Source organism: Myotis lucifugus, unplaced genomic scaffold (assembly GCF_000147115.1).
Source record: "Myotis lucifugus unplaced genomic scaffold, Myoluc2.0 scaffold_110, whole genome shotgun sequence".
NCBI lineage: Eukaryota > Metazoa > Chordata > Mammalia > Chiroptera > Vespertilionidae > Myotis > Myotis lucifugus.
This window is the reverse complement of record NW_005871158.1, coordinates 2,513,781-2,541,245: the sequence shown is the minus strand read 5'-3', so window position 1 is coordinate 2,541,245 and position 27,465 is coordinate 2,513,781. Positions and strand designations below refer to the sequence as shown.

The 27,465-nt window shown below is 41.6% G+C and overlaps 1 protein-coding gene across 5 annotated transcripts in view; it reads left to right on the top strand.

Moving 5' to 3' along the window:
- The window catches only part of TGFBR3 (transforming growth factor beta receptor 3), a 197,208-nt gene that overhangs the window by 22,910 nt on the left and 146,833 nt on the right, over positions 1-27,465 (top strand). For all 5 annotated transcript variants that reach the window (XR_002830364.1, XM_023757638.1, XM_023757636.1 and 2 more), the window contains exon 2: positions 4,407-4,582. Coding sequence is in view for 4 of the 5 variants with exons in the window: in XM_023757638.1 (XP_023613406.1) it covers positions 4,516-4,582 (67 nt within the window). In the remaining variant the exon portion in view is untranslated. The remainder of the gene's footprint in view (positions 1-4,406; positions 4,583-27,465) is intronic.

The following is a 27,465-nucleotide window of genomic DNA, read 5'->3' as shown; positions in this document are numbered from 1 at the left end:
CTAATTTTTTGTTGGTAAAAGATAAGGTCAAATTCTCTTTGCTGTTGATGGTTTGTTAAGGTAACAGAAGAGACTTCCATTTCATCTGAGGTGATGTGGAGTTACAGCGACAGAAAGGTTGGACTTCAAGGGATGATTGACATCAGTTTCATGACCTCTAACTTTATAATTTAGTCGGTTTTCGAGACAGGTTCATTGTGGCACCTGTGATTTGTGCCTCAACTTAACTGGCAATTTTGTTCTTTTAGTGATTCCATTCTTTAGCTTATCTCCTTTTAGTGTCTGTTGAAATGTTTATTTTTCAATAAACAAAAGATTTGAACTGCTTGTACACTAGCTAAGAATTATATAAATAACCACATCCCAGCTGTTTTACTTTGTTGGCATAAATACCGGGTGGGGCAAAAGTAGGTTTGCAGTTGATCGTATGGAAAAGAATACAATAATAAATAATAATACAAGACTAAACCTGTGTTTCACATACTCACAACTATAAACCTACTTTTGCCCACCCTGTATACCTCACAAAGAAGGGCCAAATAGTGATATAATAGCTAATACTTAATGATTGCTTATTATGTGTTGGGTACTATTCTAAGTATTAATATATGTTAATGTGCTGTGTGTGTGTGTGCACTAAATCTTCAGAATAACCCACAGGATAGGTTCATGTATGGAGAACAATCGGCCCAATTTGGCCCAACAGCACCTATTGGGTAGGTGACAGAGTGAACTCAAACCTAGGCAGGCTTTTAACTGCCATCCATGTTCTATTCATAGTAGGATTAAAAAAATGTTTTTATTGACTTTAGAGAAAGAGGAAGGGAGAGGGATAGGGGAATAGAAATATCCATGAGAGAGAAACATCAGTCGGCTGCCTCCTGCACACCTCCTACTGGTGGTCCAACCTGCAACTGGGCATGTGCCCTGACCGGGAATCGAACTGGTGACCTCTTGGTGCCACTCAGCCACACCAGCTGGGCTCATAGGAGGCTTTTAATTACTATCATATACTAAGATTGAACCAAAGTGCCTCTTGCACATATAATTTAGTTTCAAGATGTGTCTAAGAAATTCCTTTAGAAATCAGAACTTTATTGTTATTATTTCTGCATAGGGAATACTTTCAAAACCCAAATGGTATAAAACTCAAATGGCAATTCAGTGAAAAGGCTCCTGTCCCCTCCTATCTCTGCCCTTCAACTGTTTCAGTAGGTAGATTGGGACCAAGGCGGGTCTGCCCTAGGCAAGGTCTGGAAATAGGATTCTTTTTTTTTAAATTGACTTTTTAGAGAGAAAAGAAGGGAGAGGGGCAGGGACAGGGAGAGGGAGAGAAACATCGATGTGTGAGAGAAAAACATTGATCGGTTGCCTCCTGTATGTGCCCTGACCGGGGATTGGACCCACATCCTGGATAAATGCCCTGACTGGGAATCAAACCAGTGACCCTTCGGTGCACAGGACAGTGCTCAACCAACTGAGCCACACTGGCCAGGGCTGGAAATAGGATTCTTACACGGTGTCGCAGAAAATGCATTTCAAGGATACATGCATAGGGGATTTGAGGTGTGGTGGCAAGATTTATTGGAAGGGTACTTTTGGCACTGTGCTTGGCCTGGGGCTTCTACGGAGAGAGAACATGCTACCCGGAGCCTTGGTTAAACTTTGATTATATCTCCTTGGGTTTGGGAAGGGGTAAGCTTTCTTTCGAAATAACCAATCTCCATCCTAATTCTTCGAATCCCTTTCCTGGATTTTCTGGGTTCTGTGCTCTTATCCTATCCAATCCTCCCCCAGATTTTCCCAGGCTAGACTCTTCCCATTTATGATCCTCATTTTGGCTCCTATTGGGCATGCTTCAGTTTTGCTTCATCTGGCTCCTACTGCGCACACAAAAGAGTTTCCTTTTTCCTGTTCATCCCTTCCCCTCGTAATCGGTGAACCAGCCTGGATATTCCCCAGGGAGATTGGAAAGCAGGTCTTTCCTGCCTGCTGGGGAGTAAGTCCCTTTTGGGGGAGAATGGGGCTGTCCCCTGGGGTGTCTGAAGCTGTCGCTTCCTGACCTAATCAGGCTTAGCCAGTGTAGCTCAACCCTTCCCTTTGTTAATACCTAACTAGCTACCCAGGCCAACACAACCACCCTATTTCTCTCCCTATTCCTCAGAGGAAATTAGCATTACTACTGTAAAGAGCCATTTTAACTATCTTTCTCTTAACACTTAAAGCAGTGAACTAAGAACACTCAATTAGAAACTCATTTTGCCATTGTCTTTATATTTTTGTTCTGTATCTTACAAGTGCCCAAACTGGCTTTGTCCCTGAAGGTAGCAAGCTGGTTCTGTGGTGCTGTCTCCTGGGTGAAGGTGACAAGGCTGCAATCCCCAGCTGTCTGAGATGGTTCCTGGAAACACCTTGATCTGGCCTTGCCCAGGGCTTCGATCAGGCAGGGTGTTTGTGCTTTTATCTAGGTTTTAGCTAATTTTTATTCTTGATGAGGAGGAATCATGTCCTTAAACCAGGGGTGGGGAACCTTTTTTCTGCCAAGGGCCATTTGGCTATTTATAACATCATTTGCTTAATATAATTCACTTAATATACATTTATATTGCTACTAGAGGCCCGGTGCACAAAAATTTGTGCACTTTGGGGGGGGGGTCCCTCAGCCCGGCCTGTGCCCTCTCACAGTTTGGGACCCCTTGGGGGATGTCCACCTGCTGGCTTAGGCCCGCTCCCTGGGGAATCTGGCCTAAGCTGGCAGTCAGACATCCCTCTGGCAGCCCAGGAGCCCTCAGGGTATGTCCACTTGCCAGCAGGGAGCAGGCCTAAGCTGCAGTCGGACATCCTTAGCGCTGCTGAGGAGGCGGGAGAGGCTTCCGCCACCACTGCTGTGCTGGCAGCCGTCAGCCTGGCTTGTGGCTGAGCAGAGCTCCCGCTGTGGGAGCACACTGACCACCAGGGGGCAGCTCCTGCATTGAGCGTCTGCCCCCTGGTGGTCAGTGTGTGTCATAGTGACCAGTCATTCCCAGCCTTTCTGCTGTTAGGGTCAATTTGCATGTTACCCTTTTATTATATAGGATGAGAAATGCTCCTAGATTTATTGAATTTCGAGTCCTGCCTGTGGTTGCCTTGGCAGGGCCAGACCAAATGGTTTCCTCACCCCTGTCTTAAACAATGCTTGGAGCATAGTAGGTGCTTTTGTGGGTTGTGGCAGGCTAGGGATACAAGACTGGAAATAACTAAATGAGGTAATCTTTAGGGCCATAGGGAGGAGAGTCAAGTTAAGCAAACTACCACAAAGCTTGCCATTCAAGGTTCTATGGATTGGAAAATGTTCAAAAGGACCGCTGGACCCTCTAGTCCAAGAACCAGGTAGTTGCAGATGGGGCTAAGAGACAGGGAAGACTTTTATCCCGCTAGAAGGCTGGCAAACAGTTGAAATAAGAATCTTGCCTTTTAATGGATCTTTATTTTCCAAATTGATTCTAAACCTATTTTAATTTGATTCCTGTGATAACTATCATTTTAACATTAGATTGAGTCTCTAGTCAGAGCTATTTGTATTTTCTTCTTTTTAAAAAAGGTTTCTATTGATTTCCAAGAGAGGAAGGGAGAGGGAGAGAGATGGAAACATCAATGATGAGAGAGAATCATTGATCAGCTGCCTCCTGCATGCCTCCCTGACTGGGAATCAAACCATGACCTTCTAGTCCATGGGTCAATACTCGACCACTGAGCCACAATGGCCAGGCTGTGTCTTCTTGCTAGCACTAGGGAATTCATGAATCAAGTGTCACTGATTGCCTTAGTGCCACAATATAACTGGTATGTTATATCATAAGTGCACCTTGCTTTTCTTCTGTGGTCCTGACAATTTTGTAGGAAACTAAAGACTTAAAATGTCAATAGTCCTACCCAGTCCTACACTCTCAGTGGATAAGAGTATCAGCCCTCACACTAAAGAAAAGGTCCCAGGTTTGATTCTGGTTAAAGACACATATCTCAGTTGCAGGCTCGATCCCTGGCCTTGGTTGGAGTGCATTTGGGAGGCAACTAATTGATGTGTCTCTCTCACATCAATGTTTCTCTCTCTCTGTCTTTTCCCTTCCCTTCCACTTTCTCTAAAAAAAAAAAAAAAGGAAAACTATCCCCGGGTGAGGGCTAACAACAACAAAAACATTAGAAAGAAATGTCAAAAGTAAATGTGGTTTTGCAAAAAGTATTTTGCTATAAAAACCTTTAGTAAGTAATTATCACCCCCATCTCAGTTTGCTTGAGTGCTGTTTTGGCATCTTTTAAGATAAATTTATCTTAGCCTCTTTAGAAGTTCTTCATTTCACCCTAATCTGTGTTTATGAAAAGGAGTTCCTGCATTAAGTTTTCTTCTTGAAATATGTTTATTTTTACAGACAACTTGACACTTGGAAAGAGGGATTTTAAGGCCACATCTGATTTGCAAAGATTTCGATCTGAAGAACTGCTGACGGAGGTGACTGAACAGGACACACTTCTGGAGAAATGAAAATGACTTCTCATTATGTGATTGCCATGTTTGCCCTAATGAGTTCCTGTTTAGCTACAGCAGGTAAGATACATAATCTAAATTGCATTTTTATTATATTCTTTTGGATATATGTTTCCTCAGTTTAGGAAAATTTAGGACATGTGACATTTTGCAAAACTTGAGTATTTATGTTCTTCAGGGAAATAAAATATTTGACTTCTATACAGACATGTAGTATATTTCCTGTTACATTTTGAAGGACTGGTGCTAGACATTCTAATGTCAGTGATTCGGATACCTAACTAACCTTCAGTGTTGAGGTGGGTAGAGAACCAATAAGCTAGGGGTTAATCCCATTTAATTTTATTACATGCACAGGTTACATTTACTTTCTTGTCCTAAATAAGAATTTGAAGAAGGCCTTTTTGTTCTTTTTTAAAAAATATATATTTTTATTAATTTCAGAGTGGAAGGGAGAGGGAGAGAGAAACATTGGTGATGAGAATCATCGATTGGCTGCCTCCTGCATGCCCTGCACTGGGGATCGAGCCTGCAACCTGGGCATGTGCCCTTGACCGGAATTGAACCCGCAACCCTTCGCAGGTCGACACTCTATCCACTGAGCCAAACCGGCCAGGGCCCTTTTTGTTCTTTATTACAAAATAAATAGATCTTCTAGATAGAGGAGACACACTTGGCATAGGCTACTTAGAAGGTATTTAATTTTGTCTATTTCAGATATTTAAATCTTTAACTTTTTAAAAGGTATTGAAATTTACATCAGAGTATGAGATCGGAGATGAGAAGAAACAAATGACTTGGTTGGAACCTTGTTGCTTAAATAAGAATATCAGATCCTCCGTATCAATGTCTTAGTGTTGGCAGTCAGGGTTACTTAACACACTTGAAGCTTAATCTGCTCTGTTTTGTTGTCATTTGCTTTGTGTCTGTTCTATAATGGACTACATAAAATGGTTTTGTTGAACCAGTTCTTGAAACTGGCTGGTCTCAACACGAAACACATTGACTTGACAAATGATTAGCCGCTTGGTTTTGGCTATTGAATTCACATACAGTTGAGATGATAACAATGATAATTACCATTTATTGAGTGTGCACTACAGCCAGGCACTGGGCTAAACAGCTACGGAATATAACAATGAATAGCATATTCTTATTTCATGAGCTCAGTTAATCACAACTCTGAGGTAGGTTTGATTATTTTTCTCCTTTTACAGATGATGAAATGAGATATGGAGAGATTAGATAACTTGCACAGTGTCATGTAGCTGGGAAGTGGAGGAGCCAAGTTTTACATCTATGCTCTTAACCTCTGTGCTATAGTGAAGAAGCCAGACCACCAACTGGGGCTCCAGTAGACTCAGACTAGTAGTCATATACTAGCAGTGGCACAGACTGAGTAAAAGCCAGTTTCCAGAACTTGGTTTATGAGATTGGAAAGCAGGATGTCTTCCTCGTTGCAAATATCTAGAGAAAGTTGCTAGTTTTGTTTTTTTTTAATGGCAGCATGTGAATTTGAACTGCCCTTTCTCTCTGTCAGCGGTTTCATTTTGTCTCATGATTGAAGAGTTATTTGCCTTTTAGCCTGTGCATTAAAACTGATCTTAATTAAAATCTCATTGAAAAGTAGTAGTAGAGAGAGGGAAATGGCTTGATGGAAAATGTGCTGTTTTGATGACAAGATGTATAATCAAACCTAATGGGTTTGAGGCAGAATTTTCTGCTTTCATTGACACTGGGGACAGATGGGAAAACATAACTGAAGAGGGTACCTCATAGTAAAGTGGTGAGTGTGATGTATTTGATAGTGAATCAGTTTTGCCCAAGACCCTCCTTCCTCTTTCAAGCCATGGTAAATACTTTTTTGAGTTGTATATGCAATCAAAGCTTTGCTGAGGTGTACAGTAAAATTGAAAGTGCAGTGGAATTACAGATTCTGTAACAACATGAGTCAACTGATCAGCAGTACAGAAGTAGAGATGCCTTTTGAACAGCCTAAGAATGAAGAAGAGAGAAATGTTCTGTAGATACTGATACCCAATAGCTTTCTGCATAGGCCTAGCATACTTTACAAAATGCTTTTTGGGACATTGTAGATGAGTTGAACATCCAGGAGACAGTAGTAATGATAATAATACTGAATATTTACAGAGTGATTAACTGATTACTGTGTGCCAGGCCCTGTTCAAAGTGTTATCTCAATTTCATTCTCATAACTGCCTTAGGAAGCGTGGGCACTTTGTTTATCCGCATTTACAGATGAGGAAACTGAAGCGCAGACAGGCGCGGTAACTTCCTCCAGGTCACACATCCAAGTGGCAGATTGAACCATAAACCTACTTAGTCTAGGTCTGTGGATTGAGCCTTTCAGTCTCACTGCTAGAGGGAGCATTCATCAGAAGGGTGTTTGTTGAAAAGGAATGACAATGGGTTTGCTCTGTGCCATCTAGTAAATCAGTGACTGAGTCCCTGCTAAGTGTCAAGTACTAGCCGCTAGATAACACATGGAAGATTCATCCCTTTGTTACATGGCATATAAAGTACAACCCTATAGCTAAATGATCCATGTATGATGAATGCCGAGTAAAAGCCACAAGACCTCTGAGGGGTCAGGAGGGGAAGCCCTGCTGGGTTAGAGCAGCTGGGGACGGCTGTGTGGAAGCGCTAGGTGTGAGTCTGCTTTGCAGGTCAGGCGGAATCGAAAAAGAGGGAGGCATCAGGTTGACCACACGGGAGAACGTGGCTAGCACAGAACATGGCACTAGGTGCTTGATGCTTTTTAAAGAATGGGCGACCCGGAGAACTGGTGTGGCAATGTAGCAAGAGGTCTGTTTGAAGGAAGGAGGGGACTAGATTGTATAGGACCTTAAATGTCAGAGTGAGGCTTGTGGATATCATTTTGAGGTTTGGATTCTCTCTTCTTCCATTCCTCGTCGCCAAAGGCAAACACTGTTAATCTGAGAATTCAATCTGTGGGCTTATAAAGTGAGGCTGAGAACACGGCCTTTTTAGCTTCAAAGACAAGAGTGCCTGGCACATAGGCTGCCATTTACCAAGGGCTTGTTCTCTGCCAGCTCATTTATTTTGTCTTTATAAGATAAACTGTGAGGTGGGTATCAGTTTTATTATCATTATCTGCATTTTACAGACAAGTAAGATGAGGCTCAACGTGGGTAATAATGTGTATAAAGTCCCAGAGCTGGGACTTGAACCCTGGCAGTTGGCTCTCAAGTCCGGCCCATCAGCCACTCCAGCGCAGCCTCCGTGGAGGAGAACCGGAGTGTGGAATGAGGGAACCTCTGGGTTTGATTGAGGAGCCCCAGTGAGACATCCTGGAACCAAGATTAAACTACCCTTTGGCCTCAGAAGAGACATATGCAAGTCATCAGAACCGAAGGCACACCAAGTAATGGGCCTTCTGTACTTGCATTCTTACTCCCCTGACATGGCCATGGAGCTCTGTTGCAGGGTTCTTGGCAGCAGAAGGGTGAAGGCTGTAAAAGGCCTCCTTTAGATTCGTGCCCAGGACGGGATGGAGCGCAGCGCATAAAATGAGCTCAGGTTAGAAGAGGAGGCGGCTGCTTTTCCATCCCTATGGATTGGCCTGGGCTTTTCCTTCTCTGCTTGAGGCTGAGGGTGAAGGAGGCAGGGGGCAGCAAGACACATCCCACGGTCACTGGTTGCTTTGACAACATTCACACTTTCCTCCCTGCCTTGTTCCTCGGTTATTGCACAGTATTGTGGGGCGGGAGGGCCACACTAGCGAACGGGAGCTGCGTAGGGACCAGAAGGCCTCCTGATTCGAAACTACCTTAGGTTTTGGCACCTTACCTTCGATCCTGTCATCTCTCTTAAGAAAAGTGGGAAGTTTAAAAAATAAATGCTTGCTCTTATGGGTTTAAGGCTCACTACGTTTTCACTTTAAAAACTGTTGTGCTACACATCTTTAAAAAATATTAACTGCTGCCTCGGAGGCTTGCCAGAGTTTCATAGGGCTGTGATCCCAGGAACCTTAATAAGGAGAAAAAGAGGCACAGACAGAATTCAGGGAAATTGGTTTGGGTGGAAGGGATGGACTTGTCTCCACTGCACTGGCCTCTTGTGCCAGGTGGAAGGGGTGCCGCTGAGGTGAGCTCTGCAGAAACGGGGTTGGCCTCGGTGCCCGCGGTGTTGATGGATGGCTGTTTCCCTCACTCCACTGTTCCACTGGGTGCAGACGCATCCTTTTGGAGGCTTGCCCACAACGTGCACACACATTTCTATTGAGTGAGCACATGTCTCCTTATCTCTCCTAGATGTACCTGGAATTCCAGGTATAGTCCACAGGAAAATAGAGACGTTTTCAGTTGGAGCTATTTTCCTGCTAAGAAAGCTCTGAACTGTTTGTGTCCATGGGGCAGCAAGTAGAGATGCCAGCTGGCTAATACTTGGTTTAGAAGGGGACAAGCTGGCAGCCTCAGGGGAGGCTAAGCTAATAACAGCACCGACATTCATCACTTTATTGTGCTTCATAGATGTTGCGATTTTTAAAAAATATATTTTTTATTGATTTCACAGAGGAAGGGAGAGAGAGAGAGATAGAAGCATCAATGATGAGAGACTCATCAATTGGCTGCCTCCTGCACGCCCCCTACTGGGGACTGAGCCTGCAACCTGGGCATGTGCCCTGACTGGGAATCGAACCGGTACTTCCTGGTTCAGAGGTCGATGTTCAACCACCGAGCCACGCTGGCCGGGCAGTGTTGCTTTTTTTACATATTGAAGGCAAGACCCTCCACCAGCAAAAACATGACAAGTTGCTCTATTGCGGTGGTCTGGAGTGCAGCCTGTAACATCTCTGAGGTATGCCTGCAATATCATTTTATATTTATAGTTTCCAAAACACTCTTATACCTAGTATTTCATTTTATTCTCGTAACAGTCCCTGGGGTAGGCAGGTATTGTTTTTTTCATTTCTAGAAAGAACACAATGAGACTTAGGGAAAGCAATTTAGAAAGATGGTTCAACTCGCGGTCAAACCAGAACTCAACACACTTCTGCAGACAGGCTGTCCTGACTGACAGGTCTGCTGGCCTTAGCACCTCTGGGAGCAGCACCCACCAGGACCCAGGGGCACCTTACACGTATCGATTCATTGAATCCTCACAGAAACCCAGCGAGGTAGGCATTTATTATTATCACCGTTCTTGTCATTGTTACCACTGCCACCACTCCCACTACTGTTATTAGACTTATTTTACCATTGAGAGACCTGAGGCTTAGAGAAGAAAGATGTAATATATAATGAGAGAAATCAATTTTTTAAAAAGTTGAAGTGGTTATTTATGGACAGTCATAAAACTAGTCACTGGCAGGGTGGAAGCAACTGCGGAGCTCATGCTTTTCCTATTAGGCTCTCTGAAGGAGCTGGCGTTCTTTCTCTTGGACTCGAGATTAACAGCCTGGTTCTGCCATAGTTTCTTCCTTCTGCCAATTGAGTGATCAGAGGCTGCAACTCATAATGGCAGGACGGGTGTGTGTGTGGGGGGGAGAGCGGGTGGGGGCCGCCACCAGGGAATGGAAAGGACAGAGGAGGGACAGGCTTGGAGATTCAAAGCAAATTCCACAAGGCCTTCTCTTGCCAACCCCTCAATCCCTGGGCACAGCTAGTTGATTTGGTCTGTGATTATTATTGATTTTAGATGGTGATTATAACCACTTTTGTGTTTAATTCCACTTTTGGATGCTCAGGGAAAAGTTACATCAATGGTAATGCCAGCTATCACCACAGTGCCTACTTTCTATTTATTTTAAAGAGCGAAAAACTACATTAAAAAAAAATCCAAAGTAGGCCCTGGTTGGGTAGCTCAGTTGGTTAGAGCCTCGTCCCAATATGCCAAAGTTGTGGGTTTGGTCTCTAGTCAGGGCACATACAAGAAGCAACCAAAGAATGAATGCATAAATAAGTGGAACAACAAATCGATGTTTCTCTTTCTGTGTCTATTTCTGTCTTTGTCACTATCTCTATCTCTTCTTCTCTCAAACCAATAAATTAAAAAACAAAAAACAAGCCCGGAGTAGATAGAGTGGCCTGCATTTTAAGTCGTGTTTTCCTTGGGAACGCCCAAGCATGATGAAATCCCTTCCCGTTTATGCTTATGATGAAATCCCTTCCCGTTTATGCTTTTGCACAGAAACAGTAAACACACACACACACACACCACACCACAGCACACCACAGCACACCACACACAGAGTTGGGGCAGTTAGCACTAGTCAAGAAAAAGATCAGTTTATTTCTCAAAGATTCCCTTACCCTGGATGCATACGCCCGTGAGTGTAATAATATATCTAATTAAAGCCCCGCCCCCTTTTTTCATTTGCAAAGAGAGTTTACTAACATATAGTTGGGTAACCAGATGTGCACACCAGGAACGTAAGATACATATATTTGCGTTCAGACAAATCAGCAGGTTTCTCTCTCCTTTGTGTCCTTATCCTAGACTGTATAATTGCCAACCTGCTTTCTAGATTCCTGATTTAATTCATGACACTGATATTGCTCTGTGTTATAAATATTGATCAATATTTTCATCAGGACAGAGCTGTATGTGCCCACACAGCTGTTTAATTGCTCAGAGCTTATACCTTCACACATTGTGTGTGTGTGTGTGTGTGTGTGTGTGTGTGTGTATATATATATATATATATATATATATAAATAAAATTAGGCTTTTTTACAGCTAGTTTGCTTTGATAACTAATTCCTTATACTCTGAGGTCACCTTGAATCATTGCTAGAGCTCCGAGCTCCTGGCACTGGTGTTTGGAAGTGTTGCAGGAGCCAGGAGTGTCCTGGAAAGTGTTCCAATGTGAGGCCCTCCCTCAGGCCCACCCAGCATGTGGGCATTGGGGCATCGAGGGGCTTCCCCTTGGGAGGTTGGCCCGGCCTGCTCTGCAGCCATGCGAGCCGCTGCCTTTCCTTTAAAACCTCCTCTGCCTAAGTGGCCTGGGAAAGATTTACCCTGAAGGCCAATATAGTTACATTTTTGTTCTCTGAGAGGAGACTGCAGATCAGGTGGAATTCTAGAGGGCTAAACAATGCACTGCTCTCAGAGTGTCCCTTCCAAGGAGGAGGCAGCAGGTGCTCCGAGGACCGAGGCCCAGCTACTCTCCTGCCCTATCCTGCCAACTCTTAGAAATCTTACAAAAAAAAAAAAAAAAGCCTAGAGTGGAATGTAGAAAATCTTACTGCTTTCAAAGGGAAATGTTGCTTTTTTCCCCCTTAAAGTTATTCTCTCTGTTGTCAATGAAGGGACCCGTATAGTAATAAGTGGTAGTCACGGCAAAAGGAAACAATTCTAATAAAACTGCTTTAGGTTCTTTGTGTTGCTTTGCTTTCTTCTCACGTGCCTGGATAACAGTCCTGGCCTAGACATAGACTAGAGCCGTCAGGAGTTACACCTTCCTCCTTCCCTCCCTCCCTCCCTCCCCTCCTGTCCCAACCTAAAAGATGCTCAGGTAGCAGAGGCCTCAGGGGAGAGCAGAGCATCAGCTCCAGGAGGTGGCCCTGCTCTGTCATTTCCATTGGTGATGCCACCAACTGCTGCAGCACTTTGCCGCGACCATCTTTTCCAATGGGACGCCTCTGTGCGCGCCAACGTTATTGTTTCATTGCTGCATGTGAAGCAGAATGCCAGTCAGCTCCTATCCTCCCCTTTCTTTGAGTTAGAGCAGGGGTGGGCAAACTTTTTGACTCAAGGGCCACAATGTGTTCTTAAACTGGACCGGAGGGCCGGAACAAAAGCATGGATGGAGTGTTTGTGTGAACTAATATAAATTCAAAGTAAACATCATTACATAAAAGGGTACGGTCTTTTTTTTTTTTTAGTTTTATTCATTTCAAATGGGCCGGATCCGGCCCGCGGGACGTAGTTTGCCCACGGCTGAGTTAGAGGAAAGAACCATTTATCATTCCACCATTGCTTTCAACTTTTAAATAACTGCTGTTTCGATGAGGACCTGTAGTCTGGTCAGCAAACTTGGAGAGCCTCCCAAGTCTCAGGTGCTTTGTTAGCTTCTGAGGCACAGAACGGGGAGACTTTGGAGTTAGTGCAAACAATGAGTTTTCCACTTTCTATAACATGGTTACGTCTCCTAAAGTGGTAACCGATTGGTTTATTCAACAGGCATCTATTGAGCATTCTAGACACTATCCTCCCCGCCCCTCCCAGTGTTGGAGATAAAGCATTGATCAAAGCAGACAACAATCTTTGCCCTCATGAAGCTTACATGTTAGTGGGAGAAACAGACCAGAAACAAACAAAAATCATGGAAATGTTACCAGGTTCAATGGAGAAAAAGCGAAGGGGCTAGGGATTGTTAGTGGGGGAATGCAGGGTGGAAAGTGAGGTGCTTAGGGACATCCTCAACTGGGAAGATGCTTATAGCAGGTTTGAGCAAAGCTCGGAAGGAGGTGAGGTGAGTAGGGATCTGGGGGAATGAGCGTCTCAGGCAGAAGGAAACGTGCAAAGCTCCTTAGGTGACAGTTTACCTGAAGTGCTCAAGGGACAGTCCGTAGGCCCGGTGGCTGCTGGTGCGGAGGGTCAGAGTTAATTGGGGATGCGTGTGTGGGGCTGCGCAAAGCCTCGTAGACATTGGGAGGTTTTGACTCTGATATGGAGCCACTGGAGGGGTTGAGCAGTGGAACGATATGATCTGAAGGATGTTTTACGAGGATCACTCTGGCTGCTGTGTTGAGAATAGACTGCTGGGTGAGGGTGCATTTGGGGATACTGGTTTGTGGTTATTGTAATAATTGAGGCAAGATTATGGTGACCAGGAGCAGAAATTAGAAGGAAGGACCTATGGGAGGGATATAGTTATGAAATTAATAATGATTTTTAAATTTTCTTTCAATTTGCTCATTTTGGGGAGGAAAGATGATAAAGGCATATCAGTGGAACACTGTGTCATAACCTAATAGTAAAGATAAGTACTTCTACGTAACAGTAAAAGCTCTATCTTGAAACACAGAACAATCCCCTGAAACATTTAAAGAAAAACTCTTTGCATTGTGAATGACTGTTCTTGAAAAATCATTGTCTTAAAAGCCTGGGCCCTCTTTACACCTCATTCTCCTGATTTTGGTCTCATTCTTGTCATTCCCTAGGTGGCCTGTTTTACAGGGAAATGGATTTTGAGGTTCTTACCACCTTTGGCAAAGGTGCTTCCCATAGACAAACTAGTTTTTCAGAGAAATACAGTTGCATCTAAGTTTCTGTAGTATATAAATGTATTGTTTATAAACTCATTTTTACTAATTAAACTAATTAAGTATGAGCAAGGAGCTTGATACATATAGTACATTTTTTTCTGTAAAGAAAATAATCACTTTAAAATGTTTTATAATATGGATATTCATATTGGTTTTGCCTGAGGGTGAGGTATACCCATCTTGCTTTTGGAATTGGAAGCTATAAGCAAACATTGGACCAATGCTTTCTAAAGTTTAATGTGCATACGAATATTGGGGATCTTGTTAACATGCAGATTCTGTTCAGTAAGCCTCAATGGGACACAAATTGCACATTTTTTATTCTTGTTGTTAATCCTCACCTGAGGATATTTTCCCATTGATTTTTAGAGAGACTGGAAGGGAGGGGGAGAGACAGAGAGAGAGAAACATCAACGTGAGACACATCGATTGGTTGCTTCCCACAAGCACCCTGACCGGGCCTGGGGATGGAGCCGACAACCAAGGTTGTGCCCTTGACCAGAATCAAACCAGCGACCCTTCAGTCCACCAGCTGACGCTCTATCCACTGAGCCAAACTGGCTAGGGCAGACTGTATATTTTTTAACAGGCCCGTCTGATGTTGATGCTACATTTGACAGTGTAGATCAGTCTTTTTTCTTAATGCACAAATTGTAACACAGACCCGGCAAACACCCAGAAAATTCTTACTGTCATAATTTAATACTCTTAAGTATTAAATTAAGGGAGCTTGGCTTTAGCATGCCTTTGAATGGCTGTCTTGAAAACCTTCCAGTCAGAGGGATCCATGTGTTGATGAGGAACTTGGTTTGAGGGAGTGAGTTCCACAGATGCTTTTAGCTCTCCAGCGGTAAGTGTGGCACACCTGCAGAAACCAGGTGTGTCTTTATTATTTACTAGCTGGGGCTACACCTTGGCGTAATCATCACAGTTGTTATGGAAGGAATTCTCCCCTAGTTCTTTCTTTTATGTGCCTTTTGCCTTTCCCATTTATTTTTATACTTTTTTAAAAAATTGATTTTAGAGAGAGGAAAGGAGAAAGAGAGAGAGAAGAGAGAGAGATGAGAGAGAGAGAGAGAGCGAGAGAGCGAGAGAGAGAGAGAGAGAGAGAGAGAGAGAGAGAGACAGTTGCCTCCCATACATACCCTGACTGGGGATCTAACCCACAACCTGAATATATATACTCTGACTAGGAATCTAACCCACAACCTTTTGGTGTATGGGACAATGTTCCAACCAACCGAGCCACACCGGCCAGGACTGCCTTTCTCATTTCTTGCTGTGTGACTCAGTAGACCAAGGTAGGAGACTTGTGTTGGTTTAGTGAGCATGAGGACGTTGGTACAGGCAGCTGTGGCTGAGGAGACTAGGTAATGAGGGGTGGTACCAGCTGACTGGGTAAAAGTGAGGTAGGTTAACAAGGGTGTTATAAAACGGTAATGTTAAGTGAGGCACAACTCGTTTCTGCTGGAGCTGTTCTAGTTTGTAACTCTGGCTTCCCCACTGATCCCTATTTCGTTCTTATAATCAGACTCCAGGCTAGAACTTAAAAAAAAATTTTTTTTTTCAGAAGGGAAAAATATTCCCTCAGTTGTTATTAATATTTATTAAATACCCTGACACAATATTTATTAAAAATTGAGATAAGACACTGAGAAGATTTAACCCCTGGGCCTGCAAAGTTGTCTTTTAACATAACACTTATTTATTTGTTTTGCCACTGAGTAGTGTATAAGGTTTTCTGATTTGCTTTCTCAGACCTCATCACTGGCCTGGGGGGAGCTGAGGAGGGGCAGTGAGCAACCTAAGTGCCGCCCTGGAGTTTGCCACAAGCCCCAGGTGGTGGTGGTTCTGTTTTTGAAATTGCACCAGAAAAGTCCAGAGGAATGCAACAACATTTTTACTTCTTGCCCCCTGCTAGCTTTTGCCTAGGCCTCCTAAAGATGTGTTTATCTTGCTAGCCATGCATGTGGAGCGGTCTGGAATTCTGTGTGGCATTAGATAGTGAAAAAAATAGAAAGATTTCCCACATGACTGAGGTTATGGGAGTGGGAAATCTTAGATTATGCAGGACTCTGAAAGAAGGGAGTTTGGGGATGAGATTCATTTTAATATTTAGTTTTTAAAAACAACTATACATTAAAAAATATTTTTTAAACCAATCTCTTTGGGGATGGAAATACGGACTAGAAGCAATACCAAACTTTTAAGTATTAAATTAAGAATTTCTACTCGTTAGAAGAAAAAAAATGTCTTCAGGGTGAACGAATAGTTTCAATCGCAAGAGCCTGATAATTATATAATTTGAGAGCAGGGTCTGGCATATTGTGGGGGACCTGACCCAGCAGCCCCCCATCTTCCTCACCCGGGTGGCCCGCTGGGATGGCTTCACTGTCACTCGCCGGGGCTCTGCCTGGCCCTCTCGGGTGCCCGGGGAGTCTGTGCTCTTTGCCACAGTTTGCCACGTTTAATTAGCTCTGGAAATATGCTACCGAAGGCTGTCTGGCAGTGTTTCATTAATGGTACCCGATGTATTCAAAAGCTCTAATTAATTGTTTTAGATTATTTGCAAAACCCGTGCTGAAAAACCTAATGCCTGTAGGAGAAAGTTGGCAGAGCGGCTGTTCAGAGATTAGCCCGGACATTACGGGCTCAATTGCCTTTTGGAGTTGAGCCAAGAGGGGGGTTGTTTTTCCTTGTGGAGAAGTGCTTGTGGCCATACTGTTCCCTAAATTTCCAGTTTACTGCTCCAGGCTCTTGGCTCATGGAGCTTATGTGGCCTTGCAGAGCTGGGGCATCTTCTGGTTTTGTTTTTTTGTTTTGTGAGAGAAACACAACTACTTAACATTCATTAACTAAATAAATACTCCCCAAGGGCCTCTTCTTAGAGAGAGGAAAGGCAGCCCTAGTTTGTTATGAAACAATTCAGGTTTTAAGTGTTAAATGTTCAAAGGCACCAGGAACAGGCCTTAAAGTGTTTTTTTTTCTTCTTCTTTAAATAAAACAAGTCAGATTCCTCATTTCCTCTGTTTAGCTGGCCCAGGGCAGCAAAATGCCACTGCTTCTGGAAAACAGGGTTCTGAATATCTCAATTTGAAGTCCAGTGCATGCCAGTTTAAGTTCAGGGTATTCTGTAGGTATGGAGAGGGGAATATATTTGCGTCATTTTGCTACATTTGTAATACCTTACAGAATAATAATGCCTAGAGTTAGCTTAGCCTGCTGAATTGTAGAAAAATAATAAAGTTGCTACCCCTTAAAGATGGAAGCAAGCCTGGCCAGGCATGGCTTAGTGGTTGAGCATTGACCTATGAACCAGAAGGTCAAGGTTCGATTCCTGGTCAGGACACATGCCCGGGTTGTGGGCTCGATTCCCAGTAGGAGGCATGCAGGAGGCAGCCAATCAATGATTCTCTCTCATCATTGATGTTTCTCTCTCTCCCTCTTCCTTCCTCTCTGAAATCAATAAAAATGTATTAAAAAAAAAAGATGGAAGTGATTTGAGGCTTGTTGAGCCAAATGCCAGTTCTGGCGACTCTGGGAGCAGATACAGATAAAAGTAGAGAACAGTATTCTAGATTCACCTCAGAGCCAATCGAGTGTTATATAAGGGAGCTGTTTTCTAATTAGTATTTAGCTCGGATTTCCATCCAGAAATCTTCCAAACCTGGGCCTGGCCCTGCCTCCTACTGGCAGGCCTCAGTCTTTTCCCATCCTTCTGAGCTGGAGCAGCCCATGAGTAAGTAGTTACGTACAAACCCCAGGGCCAATTTGTACCTTATTAACATGATTCAGGAGAAAAGAATTCTAATGAAAAATTTCAGAGGACTGTGTTGAGCTATTTCATTATATTGTCAGATCTTCCTGAACTCAAGGAAGGCCCAACAAAGTCTATTATTTCTGTTTATTACTCAACTTGGAATCTGTTGGAAAAAGCCAGCATGAAAAACCTCAGCAGAGTATGTGCTGGTTGAGGAGTTTATTCCTAAGTGCACAGTGGCCTCTGTCCACTCTGTGTGAGGCTGGTTATCCTGATTCCCTGGGCAGCCTGCCTCCTCTTAACCAGCAGGTCTGGAGTGGTAACTTTGGACGATTAACCCTTTCTGCAGACGGTCCCCAGGAAACTTGATGGAGTGGATAGGTGTGCCGATCTAAGAGCGGTGAGGGACCATGAAAGATATTTTTACAGTTGGGAATAAAGTCTTTGTTCCAATAAATAACTATGATTTTTTTCACTGCTTTATTTTATTCAGTCTTATTACTCTTTTATTTTAGAGAGTAATTTTGTGCTATAGTGTCAAGTACTTACTGGCACGTCCCAGTGTTCCAATAAATAGTTAAATTAATGACTTTAAAGAGTGATTTCCTTAAAAAATGTAAAACAAAATTAAGGGTTACCCTAAAACAACCATGGTTACTTACATTAAATATATTTGAGTGGGAGAGAGAGGGGTTAGGCTTGCCATTGATAGAATGAAAAGTGTACAGAATCTGTAGTGTGCCATATTTCTTTTGTTATCCATGAACATAGTATACCTCCATTTATTTTGGTTTTTGTTCAGCACTGCTTTTGTAGTTTTCTGTAGTTGTTTTGAAGACTATAGAATGTCCAGGTATTCATCATGCCTGTCTATTTTATTAGAATTAGGTTTGAGAGTATCTAGTTTAGAGTTAAAATTCTCTATCCTTCAAACTACTCTTTAGTTTCATTAATAATAATGAAAACTAATACTCCCTCTGACCATCTGGAGAGTGAACTCAGTCACAAATAATTAAGGCGACTTGCTAAAGTGAGTTATTGGCCTGGTTGGGTTTGCTCTAAGTTGTAGGAAGTCAGAGCTCAGTGTGAAATATTTTCTTTAGCTGAGGCTCAAACTGGTGCTGCTGAGCACAGGGTATCTGTAGCATTTCTTCCTTTACACTAAAGTTCAGAGTTAGGGGCAGTGTCAGAAACCAAAGATTGTAAGTAGTGCCCATTTTACTCAGTTTTTAAAATTGAAAAGTCTATTATTCAGGCCTATTGTTGGTGCAAAAATAGGTTTGATCCTGAAATAAAATTGTTGACTCTACCAATAAGACAGACTCTATCAATGCCCGGTTCCTTTATTTTCTATATGTTCTGCTCAGTGTGGTGCATTGGTAAGTACCAGAGTGGTACAATGGGACTGATGAAGTTGGGAGGAGGTTGCGAATAAAAAGCTCTCTTCTTATTCTCTTGTTTTGAAGATTTGAATTTGAGTGCCATGTTTATGATCTTCAGAGCTTCTGTTACCTTACCTATAAAATACTGCTAAAAATACGTATTCTGTTGGTTGTTGAAAGAATAAAATACATGTAAAGCAGCCAGCAGTTGATGGCGCATAGTGGGTTTTCAAAAAGTTAATCATTATTTAGAGATCCACACAATTTAGGGAAAAAACAACAGCTAGAACAAATTTATGATGGGCAGAATGAGTTTGCTGTTTAGTTGTGTGCTTTCAACAGAGAAAAGCCAGGTCAGGGCATTTCTTTGGGAAATGACTATTTTCTGTTAGCTGAGCAAGGGCTCAGGTGGCTTTGAAATGAGCAATAGCTGAAGGGTTAAGTCTAGAGCCAGATAACTTGACCTTTAGCTGGAAATTGGAAGATAAGCAAGACATATGTAGTGGCTCTGAGGATTGGGGCTCGGGGAGACAGGAAAACCCAGAAACAAGGGAGTGAGACCACCTATCGGTAATTTTCCTCATCTGTATGGTACCTTTGGGCTCAGTTCCACCCGACCATCCTATTTAAATTTGTAATCCCTCTCAATCCCTGGTATTCCCATTCCTTTCTTTAAGAAAAAAAATATTTTTATTGCTTTCAGAGAGGAAGGGAGAGGAAGAGAGAGATAGAAACATCAATGATGAGAGAGACTCATTGATTGGCTGCCTTCTGCATGCCACCCCCCATCCCACTGGGGATTGAACCCACAACCCCGGCATGTGCACTTGACTGGAATTGAACATGGACCTTTCAGTCCACAGGCTGACGCTCTATCCACTGAGCCAAATTAGCTAGGGCCCCATTCCTTTTTATCTTGATCTATTTTTTGTCCTCTGAGCACTCATCACCTTAAAACATGTTTACAATTTACTTATTATACTTATTATTCATCTCCCCCACTAACATGTAAGTTCCATGAAAAGATAAGTCAGTTTGCGCTGGTGCAGCTTTTTCCACCAATAGGGTATCCCCCCCAAATGTACACACACACTTTGAATAATTTCAAAGGCAGTGTTTATTAAAATATACTTTTAAAATTGAGCTATCAACTGTTAAAACATGCATACATTTTTTGGGGGACACCCTGTATATAAAAATTCTCAAGTAGGGAAGTTTCCACGTCTTCTTTGTCCCTCTTTGAATGTGTCCTTTGAGGTAGAGGGTGGGGCCAGCTGACTGATAAATCCCCAGTCCAGAGCACATAGTGGGTGCTTACTATTTATTGATAAATCAATTATAACGCTGTCTCATTTATAAAGTACAAGAAAGAGAAACACTTCGCTTAAATAAGAAAATTGAATGTTAATGTACTCAGTGCTGGGGGAAAGAGGCAGTGTTGGGATAAGGGCTATCCCATAAAGACTGGGTGAGGGGTCACTGTCTTTTCAGATTCTTAGATAAAACCGCCTGTGGTGGTTGATTTAAAGACAGGAAATGGATCTATCGCTCAGTTGTTATGAGTCTTTGACAACAAACTATTGCTTCTTGGAAAACATTATATGAAGTTTAGCATAATACTTCTTTTAGTACTTTATAAGTTGGCTAAAGTATTGGTGGTATAGTTCATTGAGGACCTGAAGGTTAACTCTATAAACCAGTGGTTCTCAAAGTGTGGTCATGGATCTGAGATCTTCTCAGGAGGTCTGTGTGTTCAGAACTATTTTTATAAGAATTCTAAGATGTTGCCTTTTTCTCTGGGTTAACGTTGCAATGGTGGTGTAAAATCAATATTGGATAAAACAGCCAGTGCCACACACCAGTTTCATTTAACAACGTTCTTGATGAAGCAGTAAACACTCTCAAGTATGTGTCTTTTTCATATTCTGTATGATGAAATGGGAAGTATACGTGTAGTACTTCTACATTCCAAAGTACGCTGGTTGTCTTGAGAAGAGGCACTTGTGCAATTGTTTGAATTGTATGCTGAACTAGCTTGTTTTTCATGGAATACCATTTTACTTGAAAGAATGACGGACAGATAAATGCTGGTTATCCAGACTTCAGTATTTGGCAGAGATTTTTTTTGAAAAAGAACAAAGTGAGCCTGTTATTTCAAGGAAAACAATTGACAGTATTTGTTACCAATGATAAAATTTTATTTTTAAAGCAAAAATTAAAGTTTTGGAAAACTTTTATCCATTACCATGACTGTGGCAGTTTCTTAGTAGTTAAATACTTTTCGAATGAGACCCATGGAGATATTAGCAAATGTGATTTTTTTTGATATTGTATAAGAAGTGTGTCAACATTTGGCATATTTGCATAACTCAGTGAACCATTATTTTCCAGATGACCAGTACATGATGTTACAAAATCATGTGTGGGTAAAAGATCTCACAGCTTGATAATCTAAGGAAAAGCAATTGATTTTTAAGAACTTTATATTTTGAGATAATTTTAGACTTACAGAGGAATTGCATAAATAGTACAGAGAGTTCTCATATACCCTTCACCCAGCTTCACCTTATGGTAACATCTTATATGTCCACAGAACAATCATCAAAACTAAGAAATTGATCTTAGTACACTATTACTAACCGAAGGATAGACTTTATTTGGAGTCACCAGTTTTTCCAGTAATGTCCTTTCTCTGTTCTAGGACACAACTCTAAATCTCGCATTGTCTTGCCTTCTTGGTCTCCTCCAATCTGTGACAGATCTCTGTCTTTCAGTAACCTTGACACTTTTGAACAGTACTGATAAGTTGTTTTGGAAAATTTCCCTCAATTTGAGTTTATCTGATGTCCTCTCATGAGTGCATTGAGAGAATGCGTTTTTGGGAAGGATAAAGGTTACATTATATTTATATGTCTTATTACTGGTGATGTTAACCTTTATCCCTTGATTAAGGTGGTGCCTGCCAGAATTCTCTGTTGTAAGTTATTACTTTTCCCTCAGTATTTCGGGGAGAGCAATGGATTTAAAATAATAAGCTATGAAAAGTTCAGTATGTGAGTCAGATCCCACATTGCAGCTGACTGACCTTTAAGAAATGACTGTTTATTTATTGAGTTTAGGTGTAATATCAAAAAAGAAATAGTGAGAAGCATATGAAAAGACTATTAAGATTGGCCTCCCCTTTTAACTACATATCTGTGTGAGGCCAGATTTCTTCATATCCTTCAACCAGAACAATGTATCACAACAAATTGAATGCAGAAGTAGATCCAAAAACTCAGCTGTCTTCTATTAAGCCAGAAATTAAAGAGATTTGCAAAAACGTAAAACAAAGCTACTATTCTCACTATAAATTATGTTCTATTTTAGAAAATATATTTCATAAAAGATACTATTTGTGTTAGCATGCAATGGGTTTAATATTATTGGTTTAAAATGAATTACTAGCCCTGACTGGTTTGGCTCAGTGGATAGAGCGTTGGCCTGTGGACTGATGGGTCCTGGGTTAGATTCTGATCAAGGGCACAGACCTCCATTGCAGGCTCCATGCGTGCGGAGGCAACCAGTCATTGTGTCTTTCGCACATTGATGTTTCTCTCTCTCTTTCTCTTCCTCCTTTCCACTTTCTCTAAAAATCAATGGAAAAATATCCTCAGGTGAGGATTAACAACAAAAAATTAAAAAATATATAAAATGAATTAGTAAAAATTTATAAATGTCTCAGTTTTAATTTTTATTGAAGTAAATGCAATAACTCTTCTGAACAGAATCTCTTTGGCGTCCTCAGTAATTTTAAAGCATAAAGGGATCCTACGACTGAAACATTTTCAGATTGCTGCTTTCTGAATGAAAGAAGTATCTTGGGGCCTGGGGTGGAGCTTGTCTTCTGACCTAAAGGAAGATTCAGTCAGTCTAGTCTAGGGCTTCACTAAGAGCCTTGGTCCTGGGGATGCCACTCAGCATCTCCGTCAGCTTTCTCACCTGGCAGGTAAGGGGGAGTGTTTTGAGGAACGTCAGATTTCTTTCAGCTCCCAAATTCTATGATTCCTTGCTTTCAAAGATGCCATTGTGGCAGCACGGACATTATGGAGCAATGCAAGTAATTTCTAAAGGGTGTTATTTGCCAGGTTAATGAAGAAGACCGTATCTAGAGGATATGACATAGGAGTATGTGTGAGGCAAGGATGTCAGGGCCTTGTGCCGACTTTTTGAGCCGGTAAAATCATTTATTTCACTGTCCCCTTAAATAAACTGAATTGTAATTATGATTGGATTTTACTATAATGATTTTAAATTCTTGCTGGAATTTTTGTCAGCTTATATATATCACAAGTTAAAAAGTGCGTGATTTCCTAGAATTTTCTGCTATCATGTTCTCTCTGTGTTTGTATAAATTTCTTTTGTGTGCATATGTAGAAATATTTATATAAATCATTTTTATTTATTATGGGATCTTGATATACCACTGCTGCCTCTATTGAAGCAGGCTCAGGTTATAACATCCATTATATAATTATAAACTTCATGAAGTTAATTAGTTATTTTAGTACTTGGTTTTTAAAAAATTTAAGACTTTAGACATCATTATTTTTTTGGGGGGGTGTGGGGAGGATGAGTGACCTTTATTTTTATTATTTTTTCTTCTTTTACAACATTGTTTTCTTCCTTCCTTCCTTCCTTCCTTCCTTCCTTCCTTTCCTTCCTTCCTTCCTTCCTTCCTTCCTTCCTTCCTTCCTTCCTTCCTTCCTTCCTTCCTTCCTTCCTTCCTTTCTTTTTTTCTTTCTTTCTGTCTGTCTGTCTAAAGATTTACATATGTCTCCTTTTCTCCCCCCAATTGACCCCCACCCCCATTCCTACCCAGGGCAAGCCCCCACTGCCCCAGTGTCTGTGTCCATTGGTTATGCTAATATGCATGTATACAAGTCCTTTGGTTACTCTCTGGATCTATTTTTGTTCATCAGTTTATGTTGATCATTATATTCCACATATGAGTGAGATCATGTGATATTTATCTTTCTCTGACTGGCTTATTTCGCTTAGCATAATGCTCTCCAGTTCTATCCATGGTGTTGCAAATGGTAAAAGTTCCTTTTTTTTTTATAGTGGTGTAGTATTCCATTGTGTAGATGTACCACAGTTTTTTAATCCACTCATCTGCTGATGGGCACTTGGGCTGTTTCCAAATCTTAGCTATGGTAAATTGTGCTGCTATGAACATGGGGGTGCATATATCCTTTCTGATTGGTGTTTCTAGTTTCTTGGGATATATTCCTGGAAGTGGGAGTTCCATTTTTAGTTTTTTGAGGAAACTTTCTACTGTAAGACTTTAGACATTATTAATATTTATATAGACATAAAATGCCAACTATAAGGTGTTAAGAATCCCAAAATTTGGAACTGACATTTTCATTTTTCAGTTGAAAAGGAAGGAGACTTGATGGCTTTAATGAGGATACATTGGAGAAGGGGAGGCCAACAGTATGTCGTCCTATTAAGTATCAGTCTAAATCAGTTTTTAAACGGGATCCCGCATTCCTGTAAAGTGGATTTTGTAATGGAAACTGCCACAGTGGAGGGCCAGCTCTGTCATAATCACCAATTTGGGCATCTCTGATATTTAGCAGAATTATACATATCTAACGCAGTGTGTTTGCTATACTGTCATCGGAAAATTTTGTAATTGATTTTGAGCCAGATTCTTCCAGTGTTTGAGCTACTACTTGGAAATAAGATTTGGAGCCTGAACTAACTTTCCGAACACATCTACAGTTTAGTAAATGGTAGTAAAGTAAATTTAGTATGTACTGTATCTAGAAAAAAAGTGTAGGATGATCTTATATCAAAAAGGTTTCATTCATCAAATTTCAAAGGTTCCTTTAAGAAGTTAGCTATTTCAGGATATTCATGTAACTCAATCTAAGAGGAAAACGCGCCCCAACTCCCAACAAGACAACTTCAGAGCCAGCTGCCTGGGTGCAAATCCCAGGTCTGCCACTAAGTAACTGTGTAACTCTGTTTGCTTCAGCGTCTGCGTGTATAAAATGGAGCTCCTAATAGCACCCATCTCAGTAGGTTGTCTTGAAGATTGAATGAGATGCCATGCTTCCCGTGCTCAGAAGCTGCTGGCACCCCCTGAGCACTGCCGAGCTGCAGCCATTAGTATTTGTGTCCGATTAAAATGATTGCTTAGCTAACCTGTGGTGTGTTTGAGGTTGCTTATTTCTTTAGAATGTGTGAATTTTTATCTCATTAGCAACATTATCTTCAAGTAATGTTTTAGATAAGTTACTTTTGGGAAGATTTTGCATTCATGAGGCACACTACTCGAGTTCTAGCTTTGTGGTATGTTGGTATTTTAAGGAACCTTAGAGATGATCTGGTCCAATTCAGCCTGATACATAAATCACCTTTCTAGTATTTTGTTGACTGAGCCCCCAGCCTTGCTTGAATTTAAAATATCTTTGACTCTTGGGAACTTCTTTCTTGTGTTGCAGAACGCATCTGGCTGTAACCATCACTCTCAGCACCTAGTTGTGCCTGGTGGAGCTATATAGGATTTGGCTAACAAATCACCCATCTGAATGGTGACCGTGAAGTAAATAGACTCTGGATATTGTATGTCAAAGTGGGGGGAGCTCAAAGGACTTTGCTCTCTATTGGTAAAAGAAGTAAAGCTTATATTTCTAGATCAGTGGTTCTCAACCTTGGCTGCACATTAGAATCACCTGGGAATCTTCTTAAAATCCTGATTTCTGGGCCCCATCCTCCGGAAATTCTGTTTCTTTGTTATGGGGTAGGGCCACCACATTAGTAACAAAGAAACAGAATTTCCGGAGATGAGGCCTAGAAATCAGGATTTTAAAAAGATTCCCAGGTGATTCTAATGTGCAGCCAAGGTTGAGAACCACTGTTCTAGATAGAGTTGCCCTGAGCTAGGTGGGAACACATGTGGCATAGACATTTCCCCCCGCAGAACCTACAGCGGGACTGTGAGCCGAGGGGCGGGGGGGGGGGGGGGCAGTGCCAGGCCGGCTCTTAGGAAACACCCCAAGCATGCTGTGCGAGCCCTTTCCTGAGGGCGGAGCTTCTTCATGCTCATCTATTTATTGTCTGTTTCTCTTTCATAAAATGGAAGCTTCATGAAAGTAGAGGAGAAACTGATTATGTTGTTTACTGCTGTGTCTCTAGCAGCTACAGGACCTTGGGATATAGCAGGTGCTCAATATTTAAATGATGGAATTGAAGATTCAACACACATGTGACTGTTGTCCATTTAATGTCACTTTCACTTGTTGGTCATGGCCCTTTCTTTGGGCCTGAGCTGAAGGAGAAGCCTATCAGAGAATAAGAACTGATGTCTCAGAGAAAGTATCTTCTATTACTATTATTATTATTATTATTATTATTTGCAACTTTCAAACACATTCAGGAAAAAAAAAATCGTTTCCGTTTTGAAATGTGAGGATTTTCTAGAAAGGAAGGAGAGGTTTCTAATTTTGTCAAAGACAGTGGTATATCCCATGCTATCAGAATTGAGGTTTTAAATCCCGGCTCCGTAGCAGTTTCCCATTGCAGCCTGGATGATGTTCTGCGAGCTTAGCTCTACTGTGAATGCTAAAGAAAAAAGTTTGCCAGAAACATGAGTTGTAAAGAGCCATCCAAATATTACAGTGTAGGAGAAAAATGTAGTGAAAATGCCAACAGACAATGTCCAAACAGAATTTCATTTTTTCTGAAGGCTCTTAAATTTTTCCTCAGGTAATTTGAGCAGACTATCTAATGTGGTAGGAAATAGATGAAAAAGAAAAATGACTTTACCTGAGAACTTTCAACAGTTAATTAAGGAAATTCGAGCCTCCTTTTTTCTTTGGTGTTTGTGTCCCTCTTTAATGTTCCAGTAGCTGAGTTTTCCATAGAATGAGGACATATAGTTAGGTCAGCACTCATCTGGCGTATTCCTTGGGATAGCTTGATTCAGCATTTTTTCTAGGAAGAAAAACTCTTTGAATTTGGAACCAGAAGGCCTTCTAGTCCATGTCCCACCCTCTCCCTGACGCCTGGCTTCCTCTTAGTCATTTAACTCTTAAGTCAGTTAAGTCAGTAACTCAGAAGTCAGTGACTTTCCTGCTTTGAGTGAGTTGCTTGTTATCATTCTACCTGTTTTTTCATCTGTGAAAATCGTAGTATATCTCGAGGTTGTTTTGAGGAATAAATATGTAAATGTAAGTAAAGTGCTTAGAAGAGAGCCCTGGCACAACGTATAACATTGTTGTCAAATGTGGATGTTTTGAGAGTAATACAGTGGAAAATAGACAGAACTTTGCAAATTGAAAAACCCTATACAAATTCAAAGGAATATTGATTCTTTACCTCCTGTGATGACCTTAGTATTTGCAAAGTTTCTTCCCCCCATTTAGGGCCCCTCGCTGTGCTTGATTTACACTTCCCTGTGGGAGGTGAGGCGTTTTCTGGGGTGCTCCATTAATCATGAGCTTGGAATGCTCTGAGGAAAAGTACTGACTGAGTATAGGGGGTAAAAAACTC